Raw genomic sequence first — 10,748 nt, forward strand, 5'->3', positions numbered from 1 at the left:
TATAGGTCAACAATTCGGTGTCGTATTTATTTTGTTATTTTTTACTTTCTTTATTAGTTCTTTCGGAACACTTCCTATTTATAAAGGGAACATGTAATATTAATTAGGGTCATAATGTATTAATTCTTTATAGGTTTATAAATTCACACTATATATATATAAATTTGTATAGGTACCATACAATTCCTTGGAGAGAAATCTTAGAAGTATCGTTTATTAGGCAGTTGGTCAAAACTTCAATAATTGTTAGTGTCTATACGGCTTTGTGTTATGTTTTATTGCATCGAATTACAAGAATTTTCAAAACACTTGCATCGAGGAGAATCAAATCTTGTTCCCTATAGGAACTTTTGAGGCAACATTATAACATTTGTACTAGCTTTCAGGGCTTGAAAGTTACTCATGGTAACATGATAATAATGTATTATTAGATGTCACTTATTGTATGTGATATTACAATTATTTTAATAGTACTACTAACGTTACAAGAATCTATAGGGTCTATGATTAAAAAAATAGAATACTCGTGCGTTTAGAAATATTTAACTTTCACATAAATTAAATGATGAATTGAATTAATGAATGAAGTTGATTAATTGAATTAGTTTAATTGGACAGATAAATAGAAACCGAATCATATGTACAAATATGTTGAACACAAAATACAGGACAATCAAAATTATTATCATAGTTTTAATTCATTATAATCAAATAACTAATTCAATTATTGTTACATATCCGAAAAAACTAATTCATTGAAAGTGAGGCACTCCGAGTTGGTCGGGAACACGGCAGTTGCTATTGGGACGGCCAATGGATTACGGTTTGGGGACAACGTCAAGTCAAACTGACCGTTAGCACATCACTCCTAAACCTTTTCCCCTTGCTTTGTACTTCATGTTCTCTTCCCTTTTGTACTACATTTTCTCCCTTTACTGGTAGTACAAAGTACAAATTAATTAAACCGTGAAACCGAAGATGAAAAAAAAAAGCATATTGATCTCATTTTTTAAAAATGAAACTATCCCAAAAAAAAATTAAAATATATTGTGGATCTTTACCGTGCTCGAAAATGTTTGCCGATCGTTACCGTCAAAATCTCTACCACTCGGGTATCGAGATCAAAACGGATGTTGAGCAGAAGCATGACTGGGGTTTAGCCACATGTGGCGCTATAAGAAATAAACTTTGAGAGAATGGATTGTGGAATTTTCTAAAGCTATAGGTTGTTGTTCAACTCTTGATGCCGAGCTATGCGATGCTTTTGAGGGGCTAAATATTGCATGAAACTTGACGTTACCAATTGTTATTATTGAGACAGAAGTAAGAACGTCATAAAGATGTCATTTTATATTTTCATAGTTTTGTAGATCTATATTAATAATGTTGTGATACAAGCATAAAGGTTTTGTTTGTCTTAAATATAGACAAAATTATTTACAATCATGCATTAATCTTAATTTTTCTTCCATTCTTACGAAATCATAAACCAATCTTAAAGTCTTAATTAGATTTCATCACCAAGTCTCCTTCTTAAAGATAATTTGCATTCTAATATAAATCCCTATTTCTTTTATGAAAATCGCAATTTAATCCCAAGTTGAATTATCATATTAGGCTATAAGTATGCAGTTATTTCTAGGTGATTTATTGATGCCTTACTTGAAAAATAATTGAAATAATCATAGCACATGATTGTTTTCTTATGAGAACGTACTCATGATTTTATATTAGGGCTTAAACATATAAAATTTTAGGAAGACCAAAATAGATTATTAATAACTCACAATATGTCTCATCTCGTTTACGGTACTAGTCAAAACAACCTTCAATTGGCTTATTGCTCAACTACATTAGTTATGGTTTTAAAATAAAGAGATCTAATGGAATATTACTACTTAATTCCCAAATTATTCCGCTCGTTAAAAAATTTGGACCAATAGAAATATTCACTCGTATATTCCTGATTACACATGAGATTCCTTTGTCTCTTGTAAGCACCATCAGATTCCCTTTCTTTTAAATTAAAATAAACACCCTTTGTTCATCATCACAAACCCTCAATAATGCATTCATCAACTTGAACGTTTATTAGGGTTACCAATAATAATTTTCGGTATTCACAATTTTTTTTAATCATCTGCATATGTAGATTAGGTACCAAACACCTCTCCAGATGTATATCATAAACTTTATATATATATATGATTGGATAGTGGCCTGCTAAAACTCAAATTTGAGGAGAATTATTAAGAGATTAAAAGGCTAGAGACTGCAATGACAACTTTTTGTGTTTTTGCTTGATCAGGAGGTGTTCTGATGATTCTGAAACTGCAGGTTTGGACTTTGGGAACGAGTGAGTATGAGGGCACTGTGTACTGAACAACCGGCACGTTGTTAGCAATTAAAAATTAATTAAATTTTAAAAGACGATATTTTTGGAATTTACATTGCATGGTGTTGCCTTTTGTTTTTCGTTTTGTCTTTGGTACGACATTATTGATCTCAGTTGGGCTTTGAAGTCATCAAAAATGGAGTTTTTCAACTTACCCCTTTAATATATATATATATATGAGCGGGATTGGACTGATACAATAATTCTTTTATTTTCTCTTGTGACTTAGGTTTTACAACTTAACCTAACATTTCCTTCTTTCTTGGGTCATTCTAAACAACAACCCTCGGAATAAACTTTATCGATATTGGTTACACAAATCACGACATTTTCTACTTCTGTTTTTCTTACAATTCTTTGTTTATCTCAGTCTGATTTAAACATTTGACATTTGAAATTTTGTTTTTTCGTTTAAATAAAATAGAGAATAGTGTTAAAATTTGCATTCAACATTTGATCGACAATCACATTATCTCATATTTTTATTTAATTTAGTCTCTGATATTTTATTTTGAGTTAAAATGGTAAATTTTAGATAAAAATCATTAATTAATTAATAGTCAATATTTTTTATCTATAAAAAATATCTTTGTGGACTGAAATGTTGATACAAGTTACACTCGTAAATCCCAAAAACACTATTTTGAAACTTTCATGAACCCTAATCCTTCACATAGCTTTCCCTATCAACTTAAGCTTACATTTGTTCCGTTTTATAGCTTTGACGTGATAGGAAAAAATATTGCTGCAAAATAAAAGATATTAGCATTCACTAAAAAATATAAATAAATAAAGTAACGATGATATATACAATTAATGTATGGTGGTAAAATCTATTATCTTAGAAACAATTTCATGTGGTTTGGTGTAATTTCGATAATGAATGTTATTCCTAAGGTTAACAATCTTTCAAACCTCATACATTCGAAGTAAGAAAGTAAAACTCAATTAGTGTTGCTTCATTCAAACTGGAGACTAAGAGGAGATAAAAGAGAATACTAATAATGTATCTCCTTTTACATATGCAGAAGGAATATCCCTTATATAGAAGTGGTATTAGGGATGGGCATGGGTCGGGTCAGATTTTCGGTCAATTCGACCCGATCCGAAAATTATATATCATCCACTCGAATCCTATCCGATCCGAAAAATATACAATCTCCACTCAACCCGAACCCAATCAGACTTTTTGAGATAAAATCTGAACCCACTCTGACCCAACCCGAAATAATATATTTATTAAAAAAATTATTTTTATTCAATAAAAAATAGTAATCAAATTGGAAAAAATAATATATACAGTGACACTATTGTAATTATCCCTAAATATAAATGTAAAATTATATGTTTTTCTTGGGTCGGATATTTTTCACCCTAAATCCGAACATAAATTTTTTTTTTTTTTAAAATCTGACCCGATTGAATTAGGTCGGAACCCGTCAGATTCGGATCACATACCCATCCCTAAGTAGTATAAGAGAAATTATCAAATGACAATTGCTCACTCCATCCGCTCCTTAGATACGTCAGATTCGGGTATATTTCGATAGTTTTGGTTGCATTCTCGTGTTAGGTTTGGTGTGAGGTAGTCATGTATAAGCATTTTGTCTCTTTAGTATTGTGAAACTTCTTCGCCCTTCTTTAGTATATTCCTAGGATATAAAAATTGTATTGGCTGTAATGGTTCATTTTCGGTTGTAGTTCAGGAGATGGATAGCAGAAATATAAGGATAAAATAGTTTCTCTAGCAATGGTTTTTATTGGGGTTATTTTGGCCGTTATGTTTTTTGGCATTAATTTTTTACGGATTTCATAGGGGATCATTCTGTATCCACTATATGTGAATTTTATACTAAATAAAATATACATTGTGCGAAAAAAATTAAGAACGTTTAGTTTTTCATCCTATCAAATCAGTGAATTTGTCAAATCCATTTCAAAAGAACCAATCAAATCATAAACTATTAACTCATTAAGAGCATAAAAGACCATTTCACGTTAGAAGATTCATCAAACTCGCCTCACTAGAACCACGTAAATCATGAGTTATGAATATATTAAGAGCAAAAGTTTAACCTTATATGTTACATTGTTTGTCATAAAAATAAGTAAAGATATACATTGTGAGTCTTTTCATGACTTCGTTTGATTACAAGAAACTTCAATAATGAAATTGGATAACTACCATGAATTTCTCAACTAAATAGGCTTAAGACTTATGACAAATCATGATTCACTTTTCTTTTTAACTTTTAAGTTAAGAAATCAACAAAAGATTTTTTTTGTACCCTCTCATACTTCTATATAATTATTATCTTTTTATTTTACCGACATATGTCTTGTCTCATCATTTTAGGCTTTGATTTTGTTGGAACCGTAGGTGGGCACTTAGTAATTTATACAACTCGAACTATTATTGATACGAGATAAAATACGTTACAACGACTTTAACTCAATATTACAACAATACTACAACACTAATTGAGGCTTGTTTACAAACACAACCTCGCTATTCTAAGCTTTACTAAGCTTCACCCTTTCTCTCATAGCTTTGCTAAGCTATCATTCTTGTTTTTCTAAGCTTTTCCTATATTCATTCTCTTTCACTTTGCATACATTTATAAGCTAATTAAACATACATATAGTTGGTTCTACATTCTTCATGCCGCCTTATAATTCCTTACTGGAGGATTTACTTTGACTTTTCAAAGTCTTTTGTTGCTAAGTAACTCATATGCTTGTACAATACTCTTCAATTTTCTATAGCTGTATTTTTTGACTTTCAAGTTTGATTTCCATGCTGCCAACTATTTGTCATATGCATATTTTCAACATTATAGAAATCAAGTTTGATTTCTAACAGATTTTTAGTCACACTTGATAGTTTATGAGTCACGTAAAGATACAAAAAATGAAAAACTTTCCTCTTAAGGATTCTCAACTGATAAATTCCTAATTTATTTGACCTCTTGTGTGACTAAATAAAAAATTATTATCTCAGAATTCACAGTAGTTATAATAAAATAAAATTATTTTTATAAACTTATACAAAGCTACTCCACCAAGATAACACACTACCCACTAAAATTTTATCATTTACCAATTTTCCAATATAAAGAAATTATTTAAAATATATATTAGTTTAAAACTTTTAAAAGGCATATTTTCACCTATTTCTTTCTATCTATCTCTATCTCGGACCTTCTTTATCATCTAACTTGTATATGGGTGGATGACCTTTCTTAGAGACTCAAGGACCGTCACTGTGTAGTACTCCTTTGAATTGGTGTGTTGTACCCCTCCAAGTAGAGCAATCCAACAAGTCTCCCAGATCTCTCTAACATCATCACTCGCAGACACACTCAGTGACCAAGAGACCTGTTGTAGCTAGTTTTACAAGCCAGCTTATACATTAATTAGAAAAATCCCATCTCACCCACATTATCAATGGGCTTAGATTCATCATGACACCTTGCTACCTACACCAATTCCATCAACTCATTTGAATAAGGATGGACCTGGAAAGAAGAGAGATAATCGTTATTTTAAAATTTTAAATTCTTATCGTAAGTTATTCCCATTAATACATACATTTAAATATGTTTCAAATAATTTTTAAGTGCTGCTTTATATACTAACTTATTATATATGTGCAAAAGCTTGCGAATAACTCTTAGAATTGTTCGAAATATGATTAGATTTGTGTATTGATATGAATAAATTATGATGTTTCTTAACTATATTTAGATGTAAAATTTGTAAGTCTCAGCTAATCTAGTAAGAATACTTTGCATAAGTATTGATTATATAATTGTATGATAATAAAATTTAGTAATGAAATATGATTATATGTGTATATTGATATAAAGAATTTACGATGTTTTTTAATTATATTTAGATATAAAATTCATAATCTCAACTAATCTAATAAAAAATATTTTATTAGTAAAGAAAATAAGAATATTTTATTTAAAGATCACATTAATTTTTAATTCAATTTGTTTGTTTAATCCGATTTTCTCAACAATGATTATGACTGATGTAATACCATACCAAGCTGTATATTGGCAAAGGATGGAGTAAACTGGAAAAAGGACTAAATTTAAACAGTAAGAAGAATATTTATCCAAAAAATAATCATAAAGTTGATTTTACAGTAGGAAAATATTGTTCAATCCAAACTTTATCAACACATTGCATGCTTGAGAAATAGGAAGTTCTAAAATACAACTTTTTAATATAAAGTTAAGAAATAATAAAAATCAGTTATAATTAGATTTTTTTATCAAGAACATAGTTTTTTTAGGTTAAATAAAATAACTTTTTAAGTTTAACAGATTGCAATAATTTTGATTGTAAACCTTAAACCTTGCAATGTAATTTTTTGGTTGTAACCGAAAATGTTACAAATTTATATAACTTTTAAAGTTGAATATAGTAACTATTTAAATTAAAACCATCTTAAATTTACTTTAAATTAGACTGCTCTACAACGTAACTAACCTTAGAAAAATAATCTTTGATAGATCCAAAATATGAAGCTTAAAAGGCTCCAAGTTTATCTTGCTTTTTCTCATGATTGCCACAAAGCTAAGCAAAATTGAAAACGCTGCGTTGAGTTCACATTGATGTTATGATATACAAATTAAATATAAATTAAAAATATGTTTGTACAAGATAAAATAAAAAATTTAAGTGATTACAAAGTAATATATATTCAAAAAATTTATTAAACTATTGAATAGGTGTACACATATCCTATTGACAGTTATTCGAACCCGAATTCTTTAAAAGAATAACATTTTTTTTTACTACTAACATCACTTAATAGGTTAGAATGATTTGATTGTTTTGGTTCTAAACAATTCCTTAAGTAAGAATTAATAACTAAGGCTTGTTTTTGGCTCAGTTAACAAGGGATTAAATGACATGCAACCTCAATCATTCCCATAATTTGAACATGTCGCCGGAATCTCACCTAATTGTGATTGGTAAAGGAACATCCGAAGATCATGGTTGGATGGGATATGCCTAATCAAATGGGCCAAACACTAAAAGCAAAAGGACCTTATCAAAAATATTCTCATCTAATCAACCCCCTTCAATCTTGGTTTAGATTACTTTGACCCCCAAAAATACCAAATACCACACAAATGATATTATTATACATAGGGGGATATAAAGCCAGTTGGCACACGTGTGGTGCTAATCATGTTCACCACCAAACCTCACCTCAATGTAATTATTCACTCCATCTTTTTAGCCAACCCCAGCATTCATACTCAAATCAAGTATACACATCTTTTTTCTTTTTCTTGTATTTGTTTCAAAATCAAACCATGTTGAGTGTTTTCTTTGTGATGAAGTAGGCCCCAAAGTGGACCACCCGCTCGTGCAATGCATGAGAGCATGGACCCGTCACCTTCCAGTCGGCCCAAAGGAGCAAAGGACTGATATGAGCTTGTCACCCATGGGGGACATTAGATGCATCACACTCCCCCCAAAAAATGAAAGCTAAAGCTAGAACCAAGTAAAGACCAGGGATGGACGGGAGGGGACGGGAGGGGACGGGAGGGAACAGTAGCCTTTTTGAAATTTTCAATTTATCTTAAATTATAGATTTTTTAATGTATTTTTATTGATAATTTGTTTTCACCCTTCTAAATTTTTTTAAATTCGTGTCTAAGATAAAATCATGTGTCAGTACCTGATAAAATCCATGTGTTTGTTTTTTTCATTCACAACTTTCGAAGGGTTAATACAACTTTCAAATATCTATATACATGTACTCAATCACATTTCTCAAAGGGTAACATCTAGGTCCCCACTGGGGTGATTCAATTATTGCTCAACAAATTCTTTTAATAAAATAAAGAAAAGAAAAGAGCATGGCAGCTGCTTAACAAGTAGATAGGCGGAAAGAAGCTGTTACTTTTATCTATAAAAATAGGCTTAAAATTACTCCATCACAACCCCAACATTGCTACTGAGGCTTACAGTCACTGCAAAACATGGCTTCTGAGAAGGTTGAAACAGTTGTAGCTGGAAACTATTTAGAAATGGAAAGAGAAGAAGGAGATTCCAGGTCTGCAAAGAGCAAATTATCCAACTTCTTTTGGCATGGTGGCTCGGTCTATGATGCATGGTTCAGCTGTGCTTCTAACCAGGCACCCTTCTTCTCTAGTCTCAAGCTTCATTTCTCTTATACATGTTGTCAATCAATTTGAGCTAATCTTTCCCTTGTTTTACCTTTCTTTTTTCCTTTTTTTGTTATGAAATTGCATATAGGTTGCTCAAGTGCTACTTACACTGCCATATTCATTCTCGCAACTAGGAATGTTATCAGGGATTTTATTTCAACTTTTCTATGGCTTGATGGGAAGCTGGACAGCATATCTTATAAGTTTACTTTATGTTGAGTATAGAACAAGAAAGGAAAGAGAAAAAGTTGATTTCAGGAATCATGTAATTCAGGTAAAGACTATAAAAAGACCTACCCAAGTTATTTTTCTTTTTTCTCATACTGAATGTTCTTTTAGAAAGAAAAGGTTACACAGCTTTTTTGGGTTCTTTTTTCCATTGCAGTGGTTTGAAGTTCTTGATGGATTGTTGGGGAAACATTGGAGAAACATAGGTCTTTTTTTCAACTGCACTTTTCTGCTATTTGGATCAGTCATTCAGTTAATTGCCTGTGCTAGGTAAAAGAAAAATGAATCATAATTATGGAAAATATTGTATTCTTTCAGTGTGAATGTTTTGTCCATTTTGTTCTGATACTCCATCAATGCAAATACAGCAATATCTACTATATAAACGACAACCTTGACAAGAGAACTTGGACGTACATTTTTGGCGCCTGCTGTGCAACAACTGTGTTTATTCCTTCATTCCATAACTACAGAATTTGGTCATTTCTTGGCCTCATGATGACTTCTTACACTGCATGGTACATGACAATTGCCTCCCTTCTCCATGGACAGGTACGTCCCGTAACATCTACTATATACGTTTTCATCATCTGTTATGCGTTTTATTCTCGATCTCTCAAAACTTTTCTCTTTGTTTCCACGTGGAAAGGTTGATGGAGTTAAGCACTCAGGGCCAGCCAAGATGGTTCTCTACTTCACTGGAGCCACCAACATTCTTTACACCTTTGGTGGTCATGCTGTTACAGTGTGCGGACTTAAAACTAAAAATCTATAGACATATGAAAGTTCATGGATTTGGATAATAAATGATGATAAATATGTTTTGATTTTAGGGAGATCATGCATGCCATGTGGAAGCCACAAAGGTTCAAGATGATATACTTGTTAGCAACACTTTATGTGTTAACCCTAACTTTACCATCAGCTTCTGCTGTTTACTGGGCTTTTGGGGATTTACTTCTCACCCATTCCAATGCTTTATCATTGCTTCCAAGGACTGGTTTCCGAGACACTGCGGTTATTCTCATGCTCATTCATCAGGTCTGAGTCTATGAAAATTAACTCGAGATTGATTCATATAATCATCATCAAGAGTAATATACACTTGTCATTTTTTTTCAGTTTATTACATTTGGATTTGCCTGCACTCCTCTATACTTTGTGTGGGAGAAATTCATTGGGGTGCATGAGACCAAGAGTCTGTTCAAGAGAGCACTGTCTAGACTCCCTGTGGTTATCCCAATCTGGTTCCTTGCAATCATCTTCCCTTTCTTTGGCCCTATCAACTCAACCGTCGGATCTCTCCTTGTCAGCTTCACTGTTTACATTATCCCTTCATTAGCACACATGATTACTTTTGCACCTGCATCCGCACGAGAGGTTTGTAATCTTTGTTCTTCAATTGTCAGCGTCATTACCCTAATGCATAAACCTTCTTTTAAGTTAAGTTTTAATAGTTGATATCAATATTTGCGAACCCATCCATTAAAGAGACGGTTATTATCTCTGGAGTGCTAGGTTCGAACAATTATATTTGTAGGTTGATTATTGTCAATCATTTAAAAAGATTTTCAAGAGATGCTACCTCGTAATCTTTTTGTACAGTTAAAAAATCAGTATATGTTGTTTTTTTTTTATTGTGCAGAACGCGGTGGAGAGGCCACCGTCATTCCTTGGAGGCTGGGCAGGCATGTACTCCATCAATATCATTGTGGTGATATGGGTTTTTATAGTAGGATTTGGTTTTGGAGGATGGGCGAGCATGCTTAATTTCATACAACAAATTGATACATTTGGTTTGTTCACCAAGTGCTATCAATGCCCTCATAAGCCTTAAACTAGGATTCATCTTCTTCCCAATGATTAACAAAGTTTTAGATTTTTTTTTTCTCTTGAGTGTGTAAAGAGATTGGCATTTGTAAGTT

The 10,748-nt window shown here is 31.8% G+C and overlaps 1 protein-coding gene across 1 annotated transcript; it reads left to right on the forward strand.

Moving 5' to 3' along the window:
- The first annotated feature begins 8,307 nt into the window (after positions 1-8,307).
- LOC120204321 (auxin transporter-like protein 3) lies at positions 8,308-10,748 on the forward strand. The gene is made up of 8 exons (XM_039204423.1): positions 8,308-8,562; positions 8,684-8,869; positions 8,981-9,093; positions 9,192-9,375; positions 9,473-9,570; positions 9,657-9,864; positions 9,946-10,203; positions 10,469-10,748. Exons 1-8 carry the CDS (start codon positions 8,407-8,409, stop codon positions 10,658-10,660), a joined length of 1,395 nt encoding a protein of 464 aa, XP_039060354.1. The 5' UTR covers positions 8,308-8,406; the 3' UTR covers positions 10,661-10,748.

The sequence above is a fragment of the Hibiscus syriacus genome, unplaced genomic scaffold, assembly GCF_006381635.1.
Source record: "Hibiscus syriacus cultivar Baekdansim isolate YM2019G1 unplaced genomic scaffold, ASM638163v2 tig00010803_pilon, whole genome shotgun sequence".
Taxonomy (NCBI): domain Eukaryota; kingdom Viridiplantae; phylum Streptophyta; class Magnoliopsida; order Malvales; family Malvaceae; genus Hibiscus; species Hibiscus syriacus.